Source organism: Mustelus asterias, unplaced genomic scaffold (assembly GCF_964213995.1).
Source record: "Mustelus asterias unplaced genomic scaffold, sMusAst1.hap1.1 HAP1_SCAFFOLD_2531, whole genome shotgun sequence".
NCBI classification, from domain to species: domain Eukaryota; kingdom Metazoa; phylum Chordata; class Chondrichthyes; order Carcharhiniformes; family Triakidae; genus Mustelus; species Mustelus asterias.
The window spans coordinates 26,170-53,502 of record NW_027592476.1 but is presented as its reverse complement, the minus strand read 5'-3'; the positions used below and the strand labels follow the sequence as shown (position 1 = coordinate 53,502).

The following is a 27,333-nucleotide window of genomic DNA, read 5'->3' as shown; positions in this document are numbered from 1 at the left end:
TGCCACATGTAGGCCAGACCGGGTAAGGACGGCAGATTTTCCTTCCCTAAAGGAACCAGGTGGGTTTTTCCGACAACGGGTCATCAGTAGATTCTTAATTCCAGATATTTTTGTATTTAATATGAAATAGGGGGTGGCGGGAGGGCCATGAGGAGGTCCCGGGGGGTGAGGGAGAGGAACGGAGAGGGAGTTGGCAGAGGGAGGTTGTTGGGGAGGGTTCGGACGGTTGGGAAGAGAGGGCTACTGACTGGTCACTCGGCCTGGAGACACCTGACCCCTCGCACCTCCTTATCTCCACAGTCGGAAACGATTCCTAGCTCTGAAGGTGGTGAAAAGTGCGCCTCACTACACCGAGACTGCGCTGGACGAGATTAAACTCCTCAAATGTGTGAGTGTTCCCTCAGCACTGACCCTCCCACAGTGCGGCGCTACCTCAGCACTGACCCTCCCACAGTGCGGCACTCCCTCAGCACTGACCCTCCCACAGTGCGGCGCTCCCTCAGCACTGACCCTCCCACAGTGCGGCGCTCCCTCAGCACTGACCCTCCCACAGTGCGGCGCTCCCTCAGCACTGACCCTCCCACAGTGCGGCGCTCCCTCCAGCACTGACCCTCCCACAGTGCGGCGCTCCCTCAGCACTGACCCTCCCACAGTGCGGCGCTCCCTCAGCACTGACCCTCCCACAGTGCGGCGCTCCCTCAGCACTGACCCTCCCACAGTGCGGCGCTCCCTCAGCACTGAACCTCCCACAGTGCGGCGCTCCCTCAGCACTGACCCTCCCACAGTGCGGCGCTCCCTCAGCACTGACCCTCCCACAGTGCGGCGCTCCCTCAGCACTGACCCTCCCACAGTGCGGCGCTCCCTCAGCACTGACCCTCCCACAGTGCGGCGCTCCCTCAGCACTGACCCTCCCACAGTGCGGCGCTCCCTCAGCACTGACCCTCCCACAGTGCGGCGCTCCCTCAGCACTGACCCTCCCACAGTGCGGCGCTCCCTCAGCACCGACCCTCCCACAGTGCGGCGCTCCTTCAGCACTGACCCTCCCACAGTGCAGCGCTCCCTCAGCACTGACCCTCCCACAGAGCGGCGCTCCCTCAGCACTGACCCTCCCACAGTGCGGCGCTCCCTCTGCACTGACCCTCCCACAGTGCGGCGCTCCCTCAGCACTGACCCTCCCACAGTGCGGCGCTCCCTCAGCACTGACCCTCCCACAGTGCGGCGCTCCCTCAGCACTGACCCTCCCACAGTGCGGCGCTCCCTCAGCACTGACCCTCCCACAGTGCGGCGCTCCCTCAGCACTGACCCTCCCACAGTGCGGCGCTCCCTCAGCACTGACCCTCCCACAGTGCGGCGCTCCCTCAGCACTGACCCTCCCACAGTGCGGCGCTCCCTCAGCACTGACCCTCCCACAGTGCGGCGCTCCCTCAGCACTGACCCTCCCACAGTGCGGCGCTCCCTCAGCACTGACCCTCCCACAGTGCGGCGCTCCCTCAGCACTGACCCTCCCACAGTGCGGCGCTCCCTCAGCACCGACCCTCCCACAGTGCGGCGCTCCCTCAGCACTGACCCTCCCACAGTGCGGCGCTCCCTCAGCACTGACCCTCCCACAGTGCGGCGCTCCCTCAGCACTGACCCTCCCACAGTGCGGCGCTCCCTCAGCACTGACCCTCCCACAGTGCGGCGCTCCCTCAGCACTGACCCTCCCACAGTGCGGCGCTCCCTCAGCACCGACCCTCCCACAGTGCGGCGCTCCCTCTGCACTGACCCTCCCACAGTGCGGCACTCCCTCAGCACTGACCCTCCCACAGTGCGGCGCTCCCTCTGCACTGACCCTCCCACAGTGCGGCGCTCCCTCTGCACTGACCCTCCCACAGTGCGGCGCTCCCTCAGCACTGACCCTCCCACAGTGCGGCGCTCCCTCAGCACTGACCCTCCCACAGTGCGGCGCTCCCTCAGCACTGACCCTCCCACAGTGCGGCGCTCCCTCAGCACTGACCCTCCCACAGTGCCGGCGCTCCCTCAGCACTGACCCTCCCACAGTGCCGGCGCTCCCTCAGCACTGACCCTCCCACAGTGCGGCGCTCCCTCAGCACTGACCCTCCCACAGTGCGGCGCTCCCTCAGCACTGACCCTCCCACAGTGCGGAGCTCCCTCAGCACTGACCCTCCCACAGTGCGGCGCTCCCTCAGCACTGACCCTCCCACAGTGCGGCGCTCCCTCAGCACTGACCCTCCCACAGTGCGGCGCTACCTCAGCACTGACCCTCCCACAGTGCGGCGCTCCCTCAGCACTGACCCCCCCACAGTGCGGCGCTCCCTCGGCACTGACCCTCCCACAGTGCGGCGCTCCCTCAGCACTGACCCTCCCACAGTGCGGCGCTCCCTCAGCACTGACCCTCCCACAGTGCGGCGCTCCCTCGGCACTGACCCTCCCACAGTGCGGGCGCTCCCTCAGCACTGACCCTCCCACAGTGCGGCGCTCCCTCAGCACTGACCCTCCCACAGTGCGGCGCTCCCTCAGCACTGACCCTCCCACAGTGCGGCGCTCCCTCAGCACTGACCCTCCCACAGTGCGGCGCTCCCTCAGCACTGACCCTCCCACAGTGCCGGCGCTCCCTCAGCACTGACCCTCCCACAGTGCCGGCGCTCCCTCAGCACTGACCCTCCCACAGTGCGGCGCTCCCTCAGCACTGACCCTCCCACAGTGCGGCGCTCCCTCAGCACTGACCCTCCCACAGTGCGGAGCTCCCTCAGCACTGACCCTCCCACAGTGCGGCGCTCCCTCAGCACTGACCCTCCCACAGTGCGGCGCTCCCTCAGCACTGACCCTCCCACAGTGCGGCGCTCCCTCAGCACTGACCCTCCCACAGTGCGGCGCTCCCTCAGCACTGACCCTCCCACAGTGCGGCGCTCCCTCAGCACTGACCCTCCCACAGTGCGGCGCTCCCTCAGCACTGACCCTCCCACAGTGCGGCGTTCCCTCAGCACTGACCCTCCCACAGTGCGGCGCTCCCTTGGCACTGACCCTCCCACAGTGCGGCGCTCCCTCAGCACTGACCCTCCCACAGTGCGGCGTTCCCTCAGCACTGACCCTCCCACAGTGCGGCGTTCCCTCAGCACTGACCCTCCCACAGTGCGGCGCTCCCTCAGCACTGACCCTCCCACAGTGCGGCGCTCCCTTGGCACTGACCCTCCCTCGGCGGGGCTCCCTCAGCACTGACCCTCCCACAGTGCGGCGCTCCCTTGGCACTGACCCTCCCTCGGCGGGGCGCACCCCCGGCGCCGGCGCTGAGCCGGGGTAATATTTGCTCTGTTCTGATCGCAGGTTCGGGACAGCGACCCCACGGACCCCAAGAGAGAGATGATTGTGCAGCTGATTGATGATTTTAAGATTTCGGGGGTGAACGGTTTGCGTATCCTTGCCGTTGTGTTTATGGAACCCTCGCCCTGTTACCAAACCCCGGAACCTCGCCCACCGCTGTTGGGGCAGTCACCTCATACAGATGCTTGCTCCAATTCCCCCAATCTCCCCCTCGCTCGCCCCCCCCCCCCCCCCAAAACCGGCTCGGGCCACCCCACCCCCCGCCCCCCCCTCCCCACTCGCCCCCCCCACCCCGGTTCGGCCAGCACCACCCCCCGCCCCCGTTTCCCTCGAGGCTGTGTGCGTTTACACTCGGGCTGGTAAATGTCCTTCACTCTCTCTCAGATGTCTGCATGGTGTTCGAGGTGCTGGGACATCAGCTGCTCAAATGGATCATCAAATCCAACTACCAGGGACTCCCCATCCCCTGTGTGAAAAGCATCCTCCGTCAGGTAAACACTCCCAGGACAGGGACAGCACGGGGTTAGATACAGAGTAAAGCTCCCTCTACACTGTCCCCCATCAAACACTCCCAGGACAGGTACAGCACGGGGTTAGATACAGAGTAAAGCTCCCTCTACACTGTCCCCCATCAAACACTCCCAGGACAGGTACAGCACGGGGTTAGATACAGAGTAAAGCTCCCTCTACACTGTCCCCATCAAACACTCCCAGGACAGGTACAGCACGGGGTTAGATACAGAGTAAAGCTCCCTCTACACTGTCCCCCATCAAACACTCCCAGGACAGGTACAGCACGGGGTTAGATACAGAGTAAAGCTCCTCTACACTGTCCCCATCAAACACTCCCAGGACAGGTTCAGCACGGGGTTAGATACAGAGTAAAGCTCCCTCTGCACTGTCCCCATCAAACACTCCCAGGACAGGTACAGCACGGGGTTAGATACAGAGTAAAGCTCCCTCGACACTGTCCCCCATCAAACACTCCCAGGACATAGACAGCACGGGGTTAGATACAGAGTAAAGCTCCCTCTACACTGTCCCCCATCAAACACTCCCAGGACAGAGACAGCACGGGGTTAGATACAGAGTAAAGCTCCCTCTACACTGTCCCCATCAAACACTCCCAGGACAGGTACATCACGGGGTTAGATACAGAGTAAAGCTCCCTCTACACTGTCCCCCATCAAACACTCCCAGGACAGGTACAGCACGGGGTTAGATACAGAGTAAAGCTCCCTCTACACTGTCCCCATCAAACACTCCCAGGACAGGTACAGCACGGGGTTAGATACAGAGTAAAGCTCCCTCTACACTGTCCCCATCAAACACTCCCAGGACAGGTACAGCACGGGGTTAGATACAGAGTAAAGCTCCCTCTGCACTGTCCCCATCAAACACTCCCAGGACAGGTACAGCACGGGGTTAGATACAGAGTAAAGCTCCCTCTACACTGTCCCCATCAAACACTCCCAGGACAGGTACAGCATGGGATGAGATACAGAGTAAAGCTCCCTCGACACTGTCCCCATCAAACACTCCCAGGACAGGTACAGCACGGGGTTAGATACAGAGTAAAGCTCCCTCTATACTGACCCCCATCAAACACTCCCAGGACAGGTACAGCACGGGGTTAGATACAGAGTAAAGCTCCCTCTACACTGTCCCCCATCAAACACTCCCAGGACAGGTACTGCACGGGGTTAGATACAGAGTAAAGCTCCCTCTACACTGTCCCCATCAAACACTCCCAGGACAGGTACAGCACGGGGTTAGATACAGAGTAAAGCTCCCTCTACACTGTCCCCCATCAAACACTCCCAGGACAGGTACAGCACGGGGTTAGATACAGAGTAAAGCTCCCTCTACACTGTCCCCCATCAAACACTCCCAGGACAGGTACAGCACGGGGTTAGATACAGAGTAAAGCTCCCTCTACACTGTCCCCCATCAAACACTCCCAGGACAGGTACAGCACGGGGTTAGATACAGAGTAAAGCTCCCTCTACACTGTCGTTCACGATGATATGATGATGTCCAAACTATGTGAAGGGTTGATGGTTTTAAACAAACAAACGTGGTTTACACGCCTCGATTCGAAGTAACGCGCTGCAGGTTTATTGAGAGATGTGCGCATGGAATAGAATCTGAAACGGGAGCCTGTGACACACCCATGTGTCATGTGACTGGCTCTTAAAGCAATCAGACAAACACTGAAATATATAAGGATGAGAAATTCCGCATGGCGATGACCGATCGGGAAGGCGTGACGCAGTGTTTTAGTTCGTCGGTGGACGGATCCCTGTAAATCTGGGACTGTTGGAGTGGCCGTGTTTTCCCCCTGATCTCTCTCTCGCTCTGCCTGTTGTCTCCTCAGGTTCTCCAGGGCCTTCACTACCTGCACAGCAAGTGTAAAATCATCCACACGGATATTAAACCGGAAAACATCCTGCTCACCGTGGACGAGGTCTATGTGAGGCGGCTTGCTGCGGAGGCGACGCACTGGCAGCAGTCCGGGGCACCTCCCCCATCCGGCTCCTCAGGTACGGGTTTGGGTTCTCCCCCCCCCATCTCCCCGCGGTCTCTTCCCACTCCCCCTCTGCTTGGCAAAAACCATCCATAGCCAAACTGGAATCAATGGGTATCAGGGGGCAAACTCTCTGCTGGTTGGAGTCATACCTGGTACAGAGGAAGATGGTTGTGGAGGGTCGGTCATCTCCGCCCCAGGACATCTCTGCAGGAGTCCCTCAGGGTTTGTGTCCTCAGCCCAACAATCTTCAGCTGCTTCATCAACGACCTTCCCTCCATCATAAGGTCAGAGTGGGGATGTTCGCTGATGATTGCACAATGTTCAGCACCATTCGCCACTCCTCAGATACTGAAGCAGTCCGTGTCCAAACACAGCGAGACCGGGACAATATCCAGGCTCGGGCTGACAAGTGGTGAGTAACATTCACCCCACACAAGCACCAGGCAATGACCATCTCCCACAAGAGACACTCTAACCAGAACACTCCTGAACATTCAATGGCATTCCCATCACTGAATCCACCTGCTATCAACATCCTGGGGGTTACCATCACTGAATCCCCCCACTATCAACATCCTGGGGTTTACCATCAATGAATCCCCCCACTATCAACATCCTGGGAGTTACCATCACTGAATCCCCCACTATCAACATCCTGGGGGTTACCATCACTGAATCCCCCCACTATCAACATCCTGGGGGTTACCATCAATGAATCCCCCACTATCAACATCCTGGGGGTTACCATCACTGAATCCCCCACTATCAACATCCTGGGGGTTACCATCACTGAATCCCCCCACTATCAACATCCTGGGGGTTACCATCAATGAATCCCCCACTATCAACATCCTGGGGGTTACCATCACTGAATCCCCCACTATCAACATCCTGGGGGTTACCATCACTGAATCCCCCACTATCAACATCCTGGGGGTTACCATTGACCAGAAACTGAGCTGGACCCAGCCGTATAAATACGGTGGCTCCCAGAGCAGGTCAGAGGCTGGGAATCCTGCGGAGAGTAACTCACCTCCTGACCCCCCCCAAAGCCTGTCCACCATCCACAAGGACACAAGTCAGGAGTGTGATGGAATACTCCCCACTTGCCTGGATGGGTGCGGCTCCAACAACACTCGAGAAGCTCAACACCATCCGGGACAAAGCAGCCCCGCTCGATCGACACGCTAACCACAAACACTCACTCCCTCCACCCCCGACACACAGTGACAGCCGTGTGTACCGTCTACAAGATCCACTGCAGCGACTCACCAAGGCTCCTTAGGCAGCACCTTCCAAACCCACCACCTCGACCATCTAGAAGGACAAGGGCAGCAGATACCTGGGAACACCCCCACCTGGAGGTTCCCCCTCCGAGTCACTCACCATCCCGACTGGGAAATATATCGGCCGTTCCTTCACTGTGGCTGGGGTCAAAATCCTGGAACTCCCTCCCTAACAGCGCTGTGGGTGTACCTACACCACACGGGGACTGCAGCGGGTTCAAAGTGGCGGCTCACCCACCACCTCGAGGGGCAATAAATGCTGGCCAGCCAGCGACACCCACATCTGCTGAGTGAATTCAATATAAGCTTAGAACAGAGAACAGTACAGCACAGAACAGGCCCTTCGGCCCACGATGTTGTGCCGAGCTTTATCTGAAACCAAGATCAAGCTATCCCACTCCCTATCATCCTGGTGTGCTCCATGTGCCTATCCAATAACCGCTTAAATGTTTCTAAAGTGTCTGACTCCACTATCACTGCAGGCAGTCCATTCCACACCCCAACCACTCTCTGCGTAAAGAACCTACCTCTGATATCCTTCCTATATCTCCCACCATGAACCCTATAGTTATGCCCCCTTGTAATAGCTCCATCCACCCGAGGAAATAGTCTTTGAACATTCACTCTATCTATCCCCTTCATCATTTTATAAACCTCTATTAAGTGTATAAACTGTGGGAGGGTCAGTGCTGAGGGAGCGCCGCACTGTGGGAGGGTCAGTGCTGAGGGAGCGCCGCACTGTGGGAGGGTCAGTGCTGAGGGAGCGCCGCACTGCGGGAGGGTCAGTGCTGAGGGAGCGCCGCACTGTGGGAGGGTCAGTGCTGAGGGAGCGCCGCACTGTGGGAGGGTCAGTGCTGAGGGAGCGCCGCACTGTGGGAGGGTCAGTGCTGAGGGAGCGCCGCACTGTGGGAGGGTCAGTGCTGAGGGAGCGCCGCACTGTGGGAGGGTCAGTGCTGAGGGAGCGCCGCACTGTGGGAGGGTCAGTGCTGAGGGAGCGCCGCACTGTGGGAGAGTCGGTGCTGAGGGAGCGCCGCACTGTGGGAGAGTCGGTGCTGAGGGAGCGCCGCACTGTGGGAGGGTCAGTGCTGAGGGAGCGCCGCACTGTGGGAGAGTCTGTGCCGAGGGAGCGCCGCGCTGTGGGAGGGTCAGTGCTGAGGAGGTGCCGCGCTGTGGGAGGGTCAGTGCTGAGGGAGCGCCGCACTGTGGGAGGGTCAGTGCTGAGGGAGCGCCGCACTGTGGGAGGGTCAGTGCTGAGGGAGCGCCGCACTGTGGGAGGGTCAGTGCTGAGGGAGCGCCGCACTGTGGGAGGGTCAGTGCTGAGGGAGCGCCGCACTGTGTGAGGGTCAGTGCTGAGGGAGCGCCGCACTGTGGGAGGGTCAGTGCTGAGGGAGCGCCGCACTGTGGGAGGGTCAGTGCTGAGGGAGCGCCCGCACTGTGGGAGGGTCAGTGCTGAGGGAGCGCCGCACTGTGGGAGGGTCGGTGCTGAGGGAGCGCCGCACTGTGGGAGGGTCAGTGCTGAGGGAGCGCCGCACTGTGGGAGGGTCGGTGCTGAGGGAGCGCCGCACTGTGGGAGGGTCAGTGCTGAGGGAGCGCCGCACTGTGGGAGGGTCAGTGCTGAGGGAGCGCCGCACTGTGGGAGGGTCAGTGCTGAGGGAGCGTCGCACTGTGGGAGGGTCAGTGCTGAGGGAGCGCCGCACTGTGGGAGGGTCAGTGCTGAGGGAGCGCCGCACTGTGGGAGGGTCAGTGCTGAGGGAGCGCCGCACTGTGGGAGGGTCAGTGCTGAGGGAGCGCCGCACTGTGGGAGGGTCAGTGCTGAGGGAGCGCCGCACTGTGGGAGGGTCAGTGCTGAGGGAGCGCCGCACTGTGGGAGGGTCAGTGCTGAGGGAGCGCCGCACTGTGGGAGGGTCAGTGCTGAGGGAGCGCCGCGCTTTGGGAGGGTCAGTGCTGAGGGAGCGCCGCACTGTGGGAGGGTCAGTGCTGAGGGAGCGCCGCACTGTGGGAGGAAGGGTCGATTTAATTTATTTTTAACACCTCGTTGGTACAACCCTGTTCCCAGCCCCTCACCAGCTCATTCTGTCCATGTCTAACAAACTCATAGCTCTGTCTGCAACATCTCTCCTTTGTCAAAGTGCTGAGATCATTTTCCGCTGTTATTGCTGTGAATTTATTGAGATTTTTCTGCTCACCAATTCTCTTTCTACCTTCTCTTTATTTACAGTGAGCACCGCCCCACAGCAACTGCAGGTAACTCAACACCTACTGTTCAAACTGCATAAAGCTCCCGGGACAGGTACAGCACGGGGTTAGATACAGAGTAAAGCTCCCTCTACACTGTCCCCCATCAAACACTCCCAGGACAGGTACAGCACGGGGTTAGATACAGAGTAAAGCTCCCTCTACACTGTCCCCATCAAACACTCCCAGGACAGGTACAGCACGGGGTTAGATACAGAGTAAAGCTCCCTCTACACTGTCCCCATCAAACACTCCCAGGACAGGTACAGCATGGGGTTAGATACAGAGTAAAGCTCCCTCTACACTGTCCCCCATCAAACACTCCCAGCACAGGGACAGCACGGGGTTAGATACAGAGTAAAGCTCCCTCTACACTGTCCCCATCAAACACTCCCAGGACAGGTACAGCACGGGGTTAGATACAGAGTAAAGCTCCCTCTACACTGTCCCCCATCAAACACTCCCAGGACAGGTACAGCACGGGGTGAGATACAGAGTAAAGCTCCCTCTACACTGTCCCCCATCAAACACTCCCAGGACAGGTACAGCACGGGGTGAGATACAGAGTAAAGCTCCCTCTACACTGTCCCCATCAAACACTCCCAGGACAGGTACAGCACGGGGTTATATACAGAGTAAAGCTCCCTCTACACTGTCCCCATCAAACACTCCCAGGACAGGTACAGCACGGGGTTAGATACAGAGTAAAGCTCCCTCTACACTGTCCCCCATCAAACACTCCCAGGACAGGTACAGCATGGGGTTAGATACAGAGTAAAGCTCCCTCTACACTGTCCCCATCAAACACTCCCAGGACAGGTACAGCACGGGGTTAGATACAGAGTAAAGCTCCCTCTACACTGTCCCCATCAAACACTCCCAGGACAGGTACAGCACGGGGTTAGATACAGAGTAAAGCTCCCTCTACACTGTCCCCATCAAACACTCCCAGGACAGGTACAGCATGGGGTTAGATACAGAGTAAAGCTCCCTCTACACTGTCCCCATCAAACACTCCCAGGACAGGTACAGCACGGGGTTAGATACAGAGTAAATCTCCCTCTACACTGTCCCCATCAAACACTCCCAGGACAGGTACAGCACGGGGTTAGATACAGAGTAAATCTCCCTCTACACTGTCCCCATCAAACACTCCCAGGACAGGTACAGCACGGGGTTAGATACAGAGTAAAGCTCCCTCTACACTGTCCCCCCCATCAAACACTCCCAGGACAGGTACAGCACGGGGTTAGATACAGAGTAAACCTCCCTCTACAGTGTCCGAATCGAACTTGGGCAGTCTGGGCCGAATGGCCTCCTGACGGCTCTGCTCCGTCTGTTCTGCAGGGAGGGAAGGTGTCAAAGAATCGGAAGAAGAAGCTACGGAAGAGACAGAAGCGGCAGGTGAAGCTGCTGGAGGAGCGATTGCTGGACCTGCAGCGAATGGAGGAGCTGGAGGAGCATCGACTGCAGGAGGCGGCGCCGTCAGGCCTGGGAGCGCAGGGCTTGACCGACCTCCGGCTGCAGGGCCTGTTCCTGGGGCTACCCAACTCCAGACTGCAGGGGCCGGGCCGGGATCCGGGGTGCCAGGAAGGCACCGAGACGCGGGACAGGGAGGAGCTGCACGCCGGCGCCCACTGGGCTCCGGGGAGACTGCCGCAGTGTAAGGAAACCAGAACCTTTCCCATCTCCACATCAGGGGTGCGCATCCTGTGTGACGTGGGAAGTGTGTGGGGTGGGCAGGTGCTGGAGTTTTCCGGAGAGGCACCTCCGACCAAAGTGAGAGAATCTCTCCTCACCCCAGTCCAAGGTTAACTCCTCCACTTATTCCTGAGACTCTGCACCCCAGCTGCCCACCCCCCAATATCTGAGACTCTCTGTGCCAGCGACGAACTTTCCCCCCATTCTGGGCACCTCACCCCCACCAATCACCCAATTGTTCTTCCCTTTCATTGAAACTTGAAGCAGGAGGAGGCCATTCGGCCCTTCGAGCTGCTCCCCCATTCATTCTGATCATGGCTGATCATCAAATTCAATATCCTGATCCCCCCCCTTCCCCCCCCATATCCCTCGATCCCTTTCGCCCCAAGAGCGATATCTAATTTCTTCCTGAAATCACACAACGTTTTGGCCTCAGCTACTTTCTGTGGGAGTGAATTCCACACATTCACCACCCTCTGGGTGAAGAAATTTCTCCTCACCTCAGTTCTAAAAGGTTTACCCCTTATCCTCAAACTATGACCCCTAGTTCTGGACTCCCCCCACCATCGGGAACATTCTTTCTGAATCCACCCTGTCTAACCCTGTTAGAATTTTATAAGTTTCTATGAGATCCCCTCTCACTCTTCTAAACTCCAGTGAATATAATCCTAACCCACTTAGTCTCTCCTCTTACGACAGACCTGCCATCCCAGGAATCAGCCTGGTAAACCTTCGCTGCGCTCCCTCTATAACAAGGACATCCTTCCTCAGATAAGGAGACCAAAACTGCACACAATACTCCAGGTGTGGCCTCACCAACGCCCTGTACAATTGCAGCAAAACATCCCTATCCCGATACTCAAACCCTCTCGCTATGAAGGTCAACATACCATTCACCTTCTTTACTGCCTGCTGTACCTGCGCGCTTACTTTCAGCGACTGATGCACGAGGACTCCAAGGTCTCGCTGAGTATCCGCCTCTCTCAATTTACACCCATTCGAGTAATAATCTGTCTTCCTATTATTGCTACCAGAGTGGATAACCTCACATTTATCCACATTATGCTGCATCTTCCATGCAGATACCCACACACTCAGCCTGTCCCAATCACACTGAAGCATCTCTGTATCCTCCTCACAGCTCACCCTCCCACCCAACTTTGTATCATCCGCAAATTTGGAGATAATACATTCAGTTCCCTCTTCCAGATCATTGATGCGTGATGTGAACAGTTGGGGTCCGAGCACAGATCCCCGCGGAACCCCACTCGTCACTGACTGCCAATCAGAGAAAGACCCATTTATACCAATTCTTTGCTTCGTATCTGCTAACCAGCTTTCTATCCGTCTCAAGACATTACCTGTAATCCCGTGTGCTTTAACTTTACAAAGTGGTCTGTTGTGTGAGACCTTGTCGAAAGCCTTCTGAAAGTCTAAATAAACCACATCCACTGGTTCTCCTCGGTCAACTCTGCTAGTTACATCCTCAAAAAACTCCAATACATTCGTCAAACATGATTTCCCTTTTGTGAATCCGTGCTGACTTTGTCTGATTCTACCACTGCCTTCCAGATGCTGAGTTATGAAATCCTTGATAACGGACTCCAGAAACTTCCCCAGTCCCGACGTTAGGCTCACTGGTCTATAGTTCCCTGTTTTCTCTCTCCCTCCCTTTTTGAATAGTGGGCTTACATTAGCTACTCTCCAATCTGTAGGAAGCAGTCCAGAGTCCAAACAATTTTTGAAAATAACCACCATTGGATCTACTATTTTCAGTAAGTATTCTCACAACACCAGGTTAAAGTCCAACAGGTCTATTTGGCAGCACGAGCTTTCGGAACACTGCTCCTTCGTCAGGTGAGTAGGAGTTCTGTTCACAAACAGGGCATATAAAGACACAAACTCAATTTACAAAATAATGGTTGGAATGCGAGTCTTTACAGGTAATCAAGTCTTAAAGGCACAGACAATGTGAGTGGAGAGAGGGTTAAGCACAGGTTAAAGAGGTGTGTATTGTCTCCAGACAGGGCGGTTAGTGAGATTTTGCAAGCCCAGGCAAGTCGTGGGGGTTACAGATAGTGTGACATGAACCCAAGATCCCGGTTGAGGCCGTCCTCATGTGTGCGGAACTTGTCTATCAGTCTCTGCTCAGCGACTCTGCGTTGTCGTGTGTCATGAAGGCCACCTTGGAGAACGCTTACCCGAAGATCAGAGGCTGAATGCTCGTGACCGCTGAACTGTTCCCCGAGAGGAAGGGAACGCTCCTGCCTGGTGATTGTCGAGCGGTGTTCATTCATCCGTTGTCGTAGCGTCTGCATGGTTTCCCCAATGTACCATGCCTCGGGACATCCTTTCCTGCAGCGTATCAGGTAGACAACGTTGGCCGAGTTGCAAGAGTATGTACCGTGTACCTGGTGGATGGTGTTCTCACGTGAGATGATGGTATCTGTGTCGATGATCCGGCACGTCTTGCAGAGGTTGCTGTGGCAGGGTTGTGTGGTGTCGTGGTCACTGTTCTCCCACGCAGACATTCATCACGATCATGGCTGCTCATCCAACTCAGTAGCCTAATCCTGCTTTCTCCCCATAACCTTTGATCCCATTCGCCCCAAGCCGCCTCTTGAATAAATTCAATGTTTTGGCATCAACTACTTCCTGTGGTAATGAATTCCACAGGCTCATCGGGTGAAGAATGTCTCCTCACCTCCGTCCTAAATGGTCTACCCCGAATCCTCAGACTGTGACCCGCTGGTTCTGGACTCTTTCCCCCCCCCCCCCCACCCCCACCCACCCACCATCTACCCTGATGATGGCCGCTCGTCCCCAAGGGTTCTCAGACACCGAGATTGCCAACTAATCCTTTCTCATTGCGCAACACCCAGTCCAAGATGGCCTCCTCCCTTGTTGGTTCCTCGATGTTTGCTCCAGAAAACCATCCAGAAATTCCTCCTCCATTGCACTGCGACTAATTTGACTCTCCCAATCTATACGCAGATCAAAGTCACCCATGATCACGGATGTTCCTTTAACACACGCATCTCTAGTTTCCTGTCCAATGCTTTTCCCACCGTTACCACGACAGTTTGGTCGGTATATCACCGCCAAAATGCCTTTTCTTTTAAACCCCTTTGTTTCTTAACTTGACCCATACGGATTCCACATCATCTATGTTGATATCAAAGAAAATTCCAGCACAGGAACAGGCCCTCCAAGCTCTCACCGACCGTGCTGCCTGACTGAACTAAACCCCCCTACCCTTCCGGGGACCATATCCCTCTATTCCCATCCTATTCATGTATTTGTCAAGATGCCCCATAAAAGTCACGACCTTTATTGCGAGGGGGATAGGATATCAAAGCAGGGAGGTCTTGCTGCACCTGTACAGGGCATTGGTGAGGCCGCAGCTGGAATACTGTGTGCAGTTTTGGTCCCCTTATTTGCGAAAGGATATATTGGCCTTGGAGGGAGTGCAGAGAAGGTTCACCAGGTTGATACCGGAGATGAGGGGTGTAGCTTATGAGGAGAGATTAAACAGATTGGGTCTGTACTCGTTGGAGTTTAGAAGGATGAGGGGTGATCTTATGGAGACATATAAGATAATGAAGGGGCTGGATAGGGTAGAGGTGGAGAGATTCTTTCCACTTAGAAGGGAAACCAGAACTAGAGGGCACAGCCTCAAAATAAGGGGGGGCCGGTTCAGAACAAAGTTGAGGGGAAACTTCTTCTCTCAGAGGGTAGTGAATCTCTGGAATTCTCTGCCCACTGAAGTGGTGGAGGCTTCCTCGTTAAATATGTTTAAATCACGGGTAAATAGTTTTCTGATCGTTATGGGGAGCAGGCGGGTAAGTGGAACTGATTCGCTTCAGATCAGCCATGATCTTGTTGAATGGCGGGGCAGGCTCGAAGGGCCAGATGGCCTACTCCTGCTCCTATTTCTTATGTTCTTATGTATCCGCTTCCACTCCCTCCCCTGGCAACGAGTCCCAGGCACCCACTTCTCTCTGTGTAAAAACTTGCCTCGTACATCTCCTTTAAACCTTGCCCCTCGCACCTTAAACCTGTGCCCCCTAGTAATTGACTCTTCCACCCTGGGAGAAGGCTTCTGACTATCCACTCTGTCCATGCCCCTCATAATCCTGGAGATTATTATCCTTCCTCAATATCGCGTCAATATCAACTGTCTCCTGGACCAGAAGGAGCCAAATACATTGGTTTCCCAGGGACCCAACCTCCGAATGGGATGTTGGGACCTTGCTGTTGTTTTTGGCAGGTTGACCCTGGCTCCTGGGGGGGTGGGAGGGTTTTTGGAACTGGGCGCGGTCAGATTGCGATCCCGTCGTCTTGAACTCTGACCCCTGTCGCTCTCTCCCGCCCTCCGCCCGACCTTCAGGCAGCAACGGGATCCAGTTTGGCAGCGGAATGTCGAGGGGGAAGCTGGATGGCTCCGAGTGCGGCCCCAACGGATGTGAGTCCGGCCATCCTGAGGGGCAGCGCCCGCCCCCACTCAGCCCCTCCGCCACCGAGTTCTACATCCCGCACGAAGCCTGCAATGGGTACTCCACCTACAGCCGCTTCCTCAGCCCAGACTCCCAGATCTCCGGCTTCTCCGGTTCAATACTCTCCGCCAGGTCTGGCTCCACCCAATCGGAATCTTCCAGCGGGAGGGAGCGTGGCACCCTTACATCACCAAGGGAGGACCAATCACACGGTGAGTAGCACAGCACTGACCCTCCCACAGTGCGGCGCTCCCTCAGCACTGACTCTCCCACAGTGCGGCGCTCCCCCAGCACTGACCCTCCCACAGTGCGGCGCTCCCTCAGCACTGACCTTCCCACAGTGCGGCGCTCCCTCAGCACTGACCCTCCCACAGTGCGGCGCTCCCTCGGCACTGACCCTCCCACAGTGCGGCGCTCCCTCAGCACTGACCCTCCCACAGTGCGGTGCTCCCTCAGCACTGACCCTCCCACAGTGCGGCGCTCCCTCAGCGCTGACCCTCCCACAGTGCGGCGCTCACTCAGCACTGACCCTCCCACAGCGCGGCGCTCCCTCAGCACTGACCCTCCCACAGTGCGGCGCTCCCTCAGCGCTGACCCTCCCACGGTGCGGCGCTCACTCAGCACTGACCCTCCCACAGCGCGGCGCTCCCTCAGCACTGACCCTCCCACAGCGCGGCGCTCCCTCAGCACTGACCCTCCCACAGTGCGGCGCTCCCTCAGCACTGACCCTCCCACAGTGCGGCGCTCCCTCGGCACTGACCCTCCCACAGTGCGGCGCTCCCTCAGCACTGACCCTCCTGCAGTGCGGCGCTCCCTCAGCACTGACCCTCCCACAGTGCGGCGCTCCCTCAGCACTGACCCTCCCGCAGTGCGGCGCTCCCTCAGCACTGACCCTCCCGCAGTGCGCCGCTCCCTCAGCACTGACCCTCCCGCAGTGCGGCGCTCCCTCAGCACTGACCCTCCCACAGTGCGGCGCCCCCTCGGCACTGACCCTCCCACAGTGTGGCGCTCCCTCGGCACTGACCCTCCCACAGTGCGGCGCTCCCTCAGCACTGACCCTCCCACAGTGCAGCGCTCCCTCAGCACTGACCCTCCCACAGTGCGGCGCTCCCTCAGCACTGACCCTCCTGCAGTGCGCCGCTCCCTCGGCACTGACCCTCCCACAGTGCGGGGCTGTTAAAATCATTGTGAATTATACTGGATCAATCTCTCCGTATTATCTACAGAATTGTTTTGCCCCTCGGATTTCGTAATGAGCCCCTTGGAACCTCGGAATGCCGACAAAATCCGGGTGAAGATTGCCGACCTGGGCAATGCCTGCTGGGTGGTGAGTGTTTGATTTTGATTCCAGATGAAGCGTCATTTCTCCTGCGAGTGGCCTGTCTGAATCTCTCTGTCTCAGGTGGCACCGTGGGTTAGCACTGCTACCTCACAGCGCCAGGGACCCGGCTTCGATTCCCGGCTCGGGTCACTGTCTGTGTGGAGTCTGCACATTCTCCCCGTGTCTGCGTGGGTTTCCTCCGGGTGCTCCGGTTTCCTCCCACAGTCCGAAAGATGTGTGGGTGAGGTGGATTGGCCATGCTAAATTGCCCCTTCGTGTCAGGGGGATTAGCTGGGGTAAATGCATGGGGTTATGGGGATAGGGCCAGGGTGCGATTGTGGTTGGTGCAGATTCGATGGGCTGAATGGTGTCTTTCTGAACTGCAGGGATTCTGATTCCCTCTGTGTCTCAGTGACCAGACTGACTCTCTGTCTCCCTCACTCACAGTACAAACACTTCACAGAGGATATTCAGACTCGTCAATACCGCTCTCTCGAGGTGTTGTTAGGAGCTGGCTATGGACCCCCAGCAGACATCTGGAGTACGGCCTGTATGGTATGGTACCGGGCTGTGTGAGTGAGTGCGCCTGTATGGTATGGTACCGGGCTGTGTGAGTGAGTGCGCCTGTATGGTATGGTACTGGGCTGTGTGAGTGAGTGCGCCTGTATGGTATGGGACCGGGCTGTGTGTGTGAGTGAGTGCGCCTGTATGGTATGGTACTGGGCTGTGTGAGTGAGTGCGCCTGTATGGTATGGGACCGGGCTGTGTGAGTGAGTGCGCCTGTATGGTATGGAACCGGGGTGTGTGTGAGTGAGTGCGCCTGTATGGTATGGGACCGGGCTGTGTGTGTGTGAGTGAGCGCGGGTGTATGGTATGGGACAGGGCTGTGTGTGTGTGAGTGAGTGCGCCTGTAAGGTATGGGACCGGGCTGTGTGAGTGAGTGCGCCTGTATGGTATGGTACCGGGCTGTGTGTGTGTGAGTGAGTGCGCCTGTATGGCATGGGACCGGGCTGTGTGAGTGAGTGCGCCTGTATGGTATGGGACCGGGCTGTGTGTGTGTGTGAGTGAGTGCGCCTGTATGGTATGGGACCGGGCTGTGTGTGTGAGTGCGCCTGTATGGTATGGGACCGGGCTGTGTGTGTGTGAGTGAGTGCACCTGTATGGTATGGGACCAGGCTGTGTGTGTGTGTGAGTGAGTGCGCCTGTATGGTATGGGACCGGGCTGTGTGTGTGTGAGTGAGTGCGCCTGTATGGTATGGGACCGGGCTGTGTGTGTGTGTGAGTGAGTGCGCCTGTATGGTATGGGACCGGGCTGTGTGTGTGAGTGAGTGCGCCTGTATGGTATGGGACCGGGCTGTGTGTGTGTGAGTGAGCGTGCCTGTATGGTATGGGACCGGGCTGTGTGTGTGTGTGTGAGTGCGCCTGTAAGGTATGGGACCGGGCTGTGTGAGTGAGTGCGCCTGTATGGTATGGTACCGGGCTGTGTGTGTGTGAGTGAGTGCGCCTGTATGGCATGGGACCGGGCTGTGTGAGTGAGTGCGCCTGTATGGTATGGGACCGGGCTGTGTGTGTGTGTGAGTGAGTGCGCCTGTATGGTATGGGACCGGGCTGTGTGTGTGAGTGTGCCTGTATGGTATGGGACCGGGCTGTGTGTGTGTGAGTGAGTGCACCTGTATGGTATGGGACCAGGCTGTGTGTGTGTGCGAGTGAGTGCGTCTGTATGGTATGGGACCGGGCTGTGTGTGTGTGAGTGAGTGCGCCTGTATGGTATGGGACCGGGCTGTGTGTGTGTGAGTGAGTGCGCCTGTATGGTATGGGACCGGGCTGTGTGTGTGTGTGAGTGAGTGCGCCTGTATGGTATGGGACCGGGCTGTGTGTGTGTGTGAGTGAGTGTGCCTGTATGGTATGGGACCGGGCTGTGTGTGTGAGAGTGAGTGTGCCTGTATGGTATGGGACCGGGCTGTGTGTGTGAGAGTGAGTGTGCCTGTATGGTATGGGACCGGGCTGTGTGTGTGAGAGTGAGTGTGCCTGTATGGTATGGGACCGGGCTGTGTGTGTCGATGAGTGAGTGCACCTGTATGGTATGGGACCGGGCTGTGTGAGTGAGTGAGTGCGCCTGTATGGTATGGGACCGGGCTGTGTGAGTGAGTGAGTGCACCTGTATGGTATGGGACCGGGCTGTGTGAGTGAGTGAGTGCGCCTGTATGGTATGGGACCGGGCTGTGTGAGTGAGTGAGTGCGCCTGTATGGTATGGGACCGGGCTGTGTGAGTGAGTGAGTGCACCTGTATGGTATGGGACCGGGCTGTGTGAGTGAGTGAGTGCGCCTGTATGGTATGGGACCGGGCTGTGTGAGTGAGTGAGTGCGCCTGTATGGTATGGCACCAGTTTGTTGTGTGTGTGCCCGCCCCCCGCGCGCTCTCTCTCTCCCGCACCCCCCACCCCTCAACAGTCTCCCCCCTTCTCTCTCTGTCTCTCTCTCTGCTGTTCCCCCCCATCTCTCTCACTCTCCCCCCGTCCCCCCCCTTTCTCCCCCGTCCCCCCCTTTCTCCCCCCGTCCCCCCCTCTCTCCCTTTCTCCCCCCGTCCCCCCCCTCTCCCTTTCGCCCCTGTCCCCCCCCTCTCTCCCTTTCTTCCCTGTTCTCCCACCCGCGCGCCCCCCCCCCCCTCCCTCCCTCTCTCTCTCTCGCTCGCTCCTCTCCCCCGGGATGGTTGTGTGCGATGACTCTTGTTGCTGTTCTCCACTCTCTCTCTGATTCTCCCTCTCTCCTTTAGGCGTTTGAACTGGCAACTGGTGATTACTTATTTGAGCCTCACTCAGGCGAGGATTACACTCGAGATGAGGGTACGCTTCCCTGTCTGTCTCTCCCTTTCCCTTTCCCCATCTCTCCATCTCCATCCCTTTGGTTTTTGCTCGGAGGGTCAGTGCTGAGGGAGCGCCGCACTGTGGGAGGGTCAGTGCTGAGGGAGCGCCGCACTGTGGGAGGGTCAGTGCTGAGGGAGCGCCGCACTGTGGGAGGGTCAGTGCTGAGGGAGCGCCGCACTGTGGGAGGGTCAGTGCTGAGGGAGCGCCGCACTGTGGGAGGGTCAGTGCTGAGGGAGCGCCGCACTGTGGGAGGGTCAGTGCTGAGGGAGCGCCGCACTGTGGGAGGGTCAGTGCTGAGGGAGCTCCGCACTGTGGGAGGGTCAGTGCTGAGGGAGCTCCGCACTGTGGGAGGGTCAGTGCTGAGGGAGCTCCGCACTGTGGGAGGGTCAGTGCTGAGGGAGCTCCGCACTGTGGGAGGGTCAGTGCTGAGGGAGCTCCGCACTGTGGGAGGGTCAGTGCTGAGGGAGCTCCGCACTGTGGGAGGGTCAGTGCTGAGGGAATGCCCCACTGTGGGAGGGTCAGTGCTGAGGGAGCTCCGCACTGTGGGAGAGTCAGTGCTGAGGAAACGCCCCACTGTGGGAGGGTCAGTGCTGAGGGAACGCCGCACTGTGGGAGGGTCAGTGCTGAGGGAGCGCCGCACTGTGGGAGGGTCAGTGCTGAGGGAGCGCCGCACTTTGGGAGGGTCAGTGCTGAGGGAGCGCCGCACTGTGGGAGGGTCAGTGCTGAGGGAGCGCCGCACTGTGGGAGGGTCAGTGCTGAGGGAGCGCCGCACTGTGGGAGGGTCAGTGCTGAGGGAGCGCCGCACTGTGGGAGGGTCAGTGCTGAGGGAGCGCCGCACTGTGGGAGGGTCAGTGCTGAGGGAGCGCCGCTCTGTGGGAGGGCCGCACTGTGGGAGGGTCAGTGCTGAGGGAGCGCCGCACTGTGGGAGGGTCAGTGCTGAGGGAGCGCCGCACTGTGGGAGGGTGGGAGTCGCAGTGGAAATGTTTGTGCTGTCTCTCTCTCTCTCTCTCTCTCTAAACGCCCTCTTGTTCTGTTCTAGATCATATTGCTCACATGATTGAGTTACTCGGCAATATCCCAGCGCACTTTGCCCTCTCCGGCCGCTACTCCCGGGAATTCTTCAACCGCAGAGGTAATTATGTTGACGGTCAGCACTGACTCATCGGAAGGCCGGAATTCTGAGCGCGAGTTGGGAATTCAGCCCTTCAAACCCCTTCCGCCATCCAATCAGATCCTGGCTAATCTTATCCTGATCCAACTCCACCCTCCTGCCAGCTCCCATTATCCCTCTATCCCGCTTTGAGTCAGAGGTTTACAGCATGGAAACAGGCCCTTCGGCCCAACCTGTCCATGCCGCCCTTTTTTTAAAAACCCCTAAGCTAGTCCCAATTGCCCACATTTGGCCCAAATCCCTCTATACCCATCGTACCCATGTAACTATCTCAATGCTTTTTAAAAGACAAAATTGGACCCACCTCTACGACTACCTGTGGCAGCTTGTTCCAGACACTCACCACCCTCTGTGTGAAAAAATTGCCCCTCTGGACCCTTTTGTATCTCTCCCCTCTCACCTTAAACCTCTGCCCTCTAGTTTTAGACTCCCCTACCTTTAGAACAAAGAACAATACAGCACAGGAACAGGCCCTTCGGCCCTCCAAGCCCGTGCCGCTCCCTGGTCCAAACTAGACCATTCTTTTGTATCCCTCCATTCCCACTCCGTTCATGTGGCTATCTAGATAAGTCTTAAACGTTCCCAGTGTGTCCACCTCCACCACCTTGCCTGGCAGCGCATTCCAGGCCCCCACCACCCTCTGTGTAAAATATGTCCGTCTGATATCTGTGTAAAATATGTCCGTCTGATATCTGTGTTAAACCTCCCCCCCTTCACCTTGAACCTATGACCCATCGTGAACGTCACCACCGACCTGGGGAAAAGCTTCCCACCGTTCACCCTATCTGTGCCTTTCATAATTTTATACACCTCTATTAAGTCTCCCCTCATCCTCCGTCTTTCCAGGGAGAACAACCCCAGTTTACCCAATCTCTCCTCATAACTAAGCCCCTCCATACCAGGCAACATCCTGGTAAACCTCCTCTGTACTCTCTCCAAAGCCTCCACGTCTTTCTGGTAGTGTGGCGACCAGAACTGGGCGCAGTATTCCAAATGCGGCCGAACCAACGTTCTATACATCTGCAACATCAGACCCCAACTTTTATACTCTATGCCCCGTCCTATAAAGGCAAGCATGCCATATGCCGCCTTCACCACCTTCTCCACCTGTGACGTCACCTTCAAGGATCTGTGGACTTGCACACCCAGGTCCCTCTGCGTATCTACACCCTTTATGGTTCTGCCATTTATCGTATAGCTCCTCCCTACATTATTTCTACCAAAATGCATCACTTCGCATTTATCAGGATTGAACTCCATCTGCCATTTCTTTGCCCAAATTTCCAGCCTATCTATATCCTTCTGTAGCCTCTGACAATGCTCCTCACTATCTGCAAGTCCTGCCAATTTTGTGTCGTCCGCAAACTTACTGATCACCCCAGTTACACCTTCTTCCAGATCATTTATATAAATCACAAACAGCAGAGGTCCCAATACAGAGCCCTGCGGAACACCACTAGTCACAGGCCTCCAGCCGGAAAAAGACCCTTCCACTACCACCCTCTGTCTTCTGTGACCAAGCCAGTTCTCCACCCATCTAGCCACCTCCCCCTTTATCCCATGAGATCCAACCTTTTGAGATTTGAGATTGTCAGGAAGCGTAAAGGAGAACATGCCCCTGTCTACATCAACGGGGACGAAGTAGAAAGGGTCGAGAGCTTCAAGTTTTTAGGTGTCCAGATAGATAAGTCGCCGGGTCCGGATGGGATGTACCCCAGGTTACTGTGGGAGGCGAGGGAAGAGATTGCAGAGCCTCTGACGATGATCTTTGCGTCGTCGATGGAGACGGGAGAGGTGCCGGAGGATTGGAGGATTGCGGATGTGGTTCCTATTTTCAAGAAGGGGAATAGGGATCGCCCAGGGAATTACCGACCGGTGAGTCTAACCTCAGTGGTTGGTAAGCTGATGGAGAAGATCCTGAAGGACAAGATTTATGAGCATTTAGAGAGGTTTAGTATGCTCAAGAATACTCAGCATGGCTTTGTCAAAGGCAGATCGTGCCTTACGAGCCTGGTGGAGTTCTTCGAAAATGTGACTAAACATATTGACGAAGGGAAAGCGGTAGATGTGGTTGATATGGATTTTAGCAAGGCGTTCGATAAGGTCCCCCATGCAAGGCTTCTAGAAAAAGTGAGAGGGCATGGGATCCAAGGGGCTGCTGCCCTGTGGATCCAGAACTGGCTTGCCCAAAGGAGGCAGAGAGTGGGTATAGATGGGTCTTTTTCTAAATGGAGGTCGGTCACCAGTGGTATGCCCCAGGGATCTGTTCTGGGACCCTTGCTGTTTGTCATTTTCATAAATGACCTGGATGAGGAAGTGGAGGGATGGGTTGGTAAGTTTGCCGACGACGCGAAGGTTGGTGGGGTTGTGGATAGTCTGGAGGGATGTCAGAAGTTACAGAGGGACATAGATAGGATGCAAGACTGGGCGGAGAAGTGGCAGATGGACTTCAACCCAGATAAATGTGTAGTGGTCCATTTTGGCAGGTCAAATGGGATGAAGGAGTACAATATAAAGGGAAAGACTCTTAGTACTGTGGAGGATCAGAAGGACTTTGGGGTCCGGATCCATAGGACTCTAAAATTGGCCCCGCAGGTGGAGGAGGTGGTTAAGAAGGCATATGGTGTGCTGGCCTTTATCAATCAAGGGATTGAGTTTAGGAGTCCAGGGATAATGATGCAGCTATATAAGACCCTCGTCAGACCCCACTTGGAGTACTGTGCTCAGTTCTGGTCGCCTCATTACAGGAAGGATGTGGAAAAGATTGAAAGGGTGCAGAGGAGATTTACAAGGATGTTGCCTGGATTGAGTGGCATGCCTTATGAGGATAGGCTGAGGGAGCTCGGTCTTTTCTCCTTGGAGAGACGTAGGATGAGAGGAGACCTAATAGAGGTATATAAGTTGTTGAGAGGCATAGATCGGGTGGACTCTCAGAGGCTTTTTCCTAGGGTGGAAATGGCTGCTACGAGAGGACACAGGTTTAAGGTGCTGGGGGGTAGGTACAGGGGAAATGTTAGGGGTAAGTTTTTCACACAGAAGGTGGTGGGCGAGTGGAATCGGCTGCGTCAGTGGTGGTGGAGGCGAACTCAATAGGGTCTTTTAAGAGACTCCTGGATGAGTACATGGGACTTAATAGGATGGAGGGTTATAGGTAGGCCTAAAAGGTAGGGATATGTTCGGCACAACTTGTGGGGCCGAAGGGCCTGTTTTGTGCTGTAGTTTTTCTATGTTTCTCGATCACCAACAACCTGTCCTGGTCCCCCCCACGCCGACACTATAGTTAAGAAAGCCCACACCAGCGCCTCTACTTTCTCAGAAGACTAAGGAAATTTGGCATGTCAGCTACAACTCTCTCCAACCTTTACAGATGCTCCATAGAAAGCATTCTTTCAGGTTGTATTACAGCTTGGTCTGGGGCTCCTGCTCTGCCCAAGACCGCAAGAAACTACAAAAGGTCGTGAATGTAGCCCAATCCATCACGCAAACCAGCCTCCCATCCATTGACTCTGTCTACACTTCCCGCTGCCTCGGGGGGGAAAAGCAGCCAGCATAATCAAGGACTCCCCACACACCCCGGACATTCTCTCTTCCACCTTCTTCCGTCGGGAAAAAGATACAAAAGTCTGAGGTCACGCACCAACCGACTCAAGAACAGCTTCTTCCCTGCTGCTGTCAGACTTTTGAATGGACCTACTTTGCATTAAGTTGATCTTTCTCTACACCCGAGCTATGGCTGTAACACTACATTCTGCACCCTCTCCTTCTCTATAAACGGTATGCTTTGTCTGTATAGCGCGCAAGAAATATTAAGTCAAATCAGTTTATTCAAGCTCTCCTCAGAGTCAACACCCACGCGACCAGGCAAATCCTGGTGAACCTTTTTAGTCAGAAATATATCTATTTCCTTCTTGAAACCATTCAATGATTCAGAATCCACCGCGCTATGGAGCAGCGAGTTCCACAGACTCTCCACCCTCTGCGAGAAGTAGTTCCTCCTGCTCCTCGGTTTTAAATCCACCGCCTCTCAACCTATACCCTGTGACCTCTTGTTCCAGATTGCCCCATAAGGGGAAACATTTACTCTGCATTTACTTTATCAATCCCTTTTAGAATTTTATATCCCTCGATCAGATCCCCTCTCGTCCTCCGAAACTCCAGCGAGTACAAACCCAAACTGTTTAATCTCTCCTCAGACGTCAACCCCCTCATCCCCGGAATCAGTCTGGGGAACCTCCTCTGAACCGCCTCCAACACCACCCCACCCTTCCTCAAATAAGGAGACCAGAACGGGACCCAATGCTCCAGGTGTGGTCTCGCCAACACCCTGTACAATTACAGCAACACTTCTCTACTTTTATATCCCAGTCCCATTGCAATAAATACCAACATCCCATTGGCCGTTATTATGACCTGCTGCACCTGTGTACCGACTTTCTGCGATTCATGAACACAGACGCCCAGATCCCTCTGCCCGGACACAAGTGAAATCTGCTTCCCATTCAGATCATTTGCCCTTGCTGTTTTTTTTTTTCTGGAAAAAAGGATAAAGCTCTCACTTCTCTGTCCAGACTCAGGCGGCAGACTTGGGTTTAGATCATGGCCGCACTTACTGGAAGAGGCGTAAAGTGGACGAGATTTAAATCAATCGATTTAAATAATTTTCAATACTAGATCTTGCATCAGCTTTACTCTGTATCTAACCCCGTGCTGTACCTGTCCTGGGAGTGTTTGATGGGGGACAGTGTAGAGGGAGCGTTACTCTGTATCTAACCCCGTGCTGTACCTGTCCTGGGAGTGTTTGATGGGGGACAGTGTAGAGGGAGCTTTACTCTGTATCTAACCCCGTGCTGTACCTGTCCTGGGAGTGTTTGATGGGGACAGTGTAGAGGGAGCTTTACTCTGTATCTAACCCCGTGCTGTACCTGTCCTGGGAGTGTTTGATGGGGGACAGTGTAGAGGGAGCTTTACTCTGTATCTAACCCCGTGCTGTACCTGTCCTGGGAGTGTTTGATGGGGACAGTGTAGAGGGAGCTTTACTCTGTATCTAACCCTATGCTCTACCTGTTCTGGGAGTGTTTGATGGGGGCAGTGTAGAGGGAGCTTTACACTGTATCTAACCCCGTGCTGTCCCTGTCCTGGGAGTGTTTGATGAGGACAGTGTAGCGGGAGCTTTACTCTGTATCTAACCCCGTGCTGTACCTGTCCTGGGAGTGTTTGATGGGGGACAGTGTAGAGGGAGCTTTACTCTGTATCTAACCCCGTGCTGTCCCTGTCCTGGGAGTGTTTGATGAGGACAGTGTAGCGGGAGCTTTACTCTGTATCTAACCCCGTGCTGTACCTGTCCTGGGAGTGTTTGATGGGGACAGTGTAGAGGGAGCTTTACTCTGTATCTAACCCCGTGCTGTACCTGTCCTGGGAGTGTTTGATGGGGGACAGTGTAGAGGGAGCTTTACTCTGTATCTAACCCCGTGCTGTACCTGTCCTGGGAGTGTTTGATGGGGACAGTGTAGAGGGAGCTTTACTCTGTATCTAACCCTATGCTCTACCTGTTCTGGGAGTGTTTGATGGGGGCAGTGTAGAGGGAGCTTTACACTGTATCTAACCCCGTGCTGTCCCTGTCCTGGGAGTGTTTGATGAGGACAGTGTAGCGGGAGCTTTACTCTGTATCTAACCCCGTGCTGTACCTGTCCTGGGAGTGTTTGATGGGGGACAGTGAAGAGGGAGCTTTACTCTGTATCTAACCCCGTGCTGTACCTGTCCTGGGAGTGTTTGATGAGGACAGTGGAGAGGGAGCTTTACTCTGTATCTAACCCCGTGCTGTACCTGCCCTGGGAGTGTTTGATGGGGACAGTGTAGAGGGAGCTACACTCTGTATCTAACCCCGTGCTGTACCTGTCCTGGGAGTGTTTGATGGGGACAGTGTAGAGGGAGCTTTACTCTGTATCTAACCCCGTGCTGTACCTGTCCTGGGAGTGTTTGATGGGGGACAGTGTAGAGGGAGCTTTACTCTGTATCTAACCCCGTGATGTACCTGTCCTGGGAGTGTTTGATGGGGACAGTGTAGAGGGAGCTTTACTCTGTATCTAACCCCGTGATGTACCTGTCCTGGGAGTGTTTGATGGGGACAGTGTAGAGGGAGCTTTACTCTGTATCTAACCCCGTGCTGTACCTGTCCTGGGTGTGTTTGATGGGGACAGTGTAGAGGGAGCTTTACTCTGTATCTAGCCCCGTGCTGCACCTGTCCTGGGAGTGTTTGATGGGGGACAGTGTAGAGGAAGCTTTACTCTGTATCTAGCCCCGTGCTGTACCTGTCCTGGGAGTGTTTGATGGGGACAGTGTAGAGGAAGCTTTACTCTGTATCTAGCCCCGTGCTGTACATGTCCTGGGAGTGTTTGATGGGGACAGTGT

At 56.1% G+C, this 27,333-nt stretch overlaps 1 protein-coding gene across 1 annotated transcript in view; it reads left to right on the top strand.

The window, feature by feature from the left end:
• Window positions 1-300: 300 nt before the first annotated feature.
• The window catches only part of LOC144489771 (SRSF protein kinase 3-like), a gene marked incomplete at its 5' end in the record, with an annotated part of 31,131 nt that continues 4,098 nt past the window's right edge, over window positions 301-27,333 (top strand). The window contains 11 exons of the mRNA XM_078207631.1: window positions 301-388; window positions 3,325-3,412; window positions 3,706-3,812; window positions 5,699-5,864; window positions 9,356-9,381; window positions 10,720-11,035; window positions 15,464-15,781; window positions 16,796-16,896; window positions 17,338-17,445; window positions 19,664-19,733; window positions 20,794-20,886. Of these exons, the coding sequence (XP_078063757.1) occupies window positions 301-388; window positions 3,325-3,412; window positions 3,706-3,812; window positions 5,699-5,864; window positions 9,356-9,381; window positions 10,720-11,035; window positions 15,464-15,781; window positions 16,796-16,896; window positions 17,338-17,445; window positions 19,664-19,733; window positions 20,794-20,886 (1,481 nt within the window). The remainder of the gene's footprint in view (window positions 389-3,324; window positions 3,413-3,705; window positions 3,813-5,698; window positions 5,865-9,355; window positions 9,382-10,719; window positions 11,036-15,463; window positions 15,782-16,795; window positions 16,897-17,337; window positions 17,446-19,663; window positions 19,734-20,793; window positions 20,887-27,333) is intronic.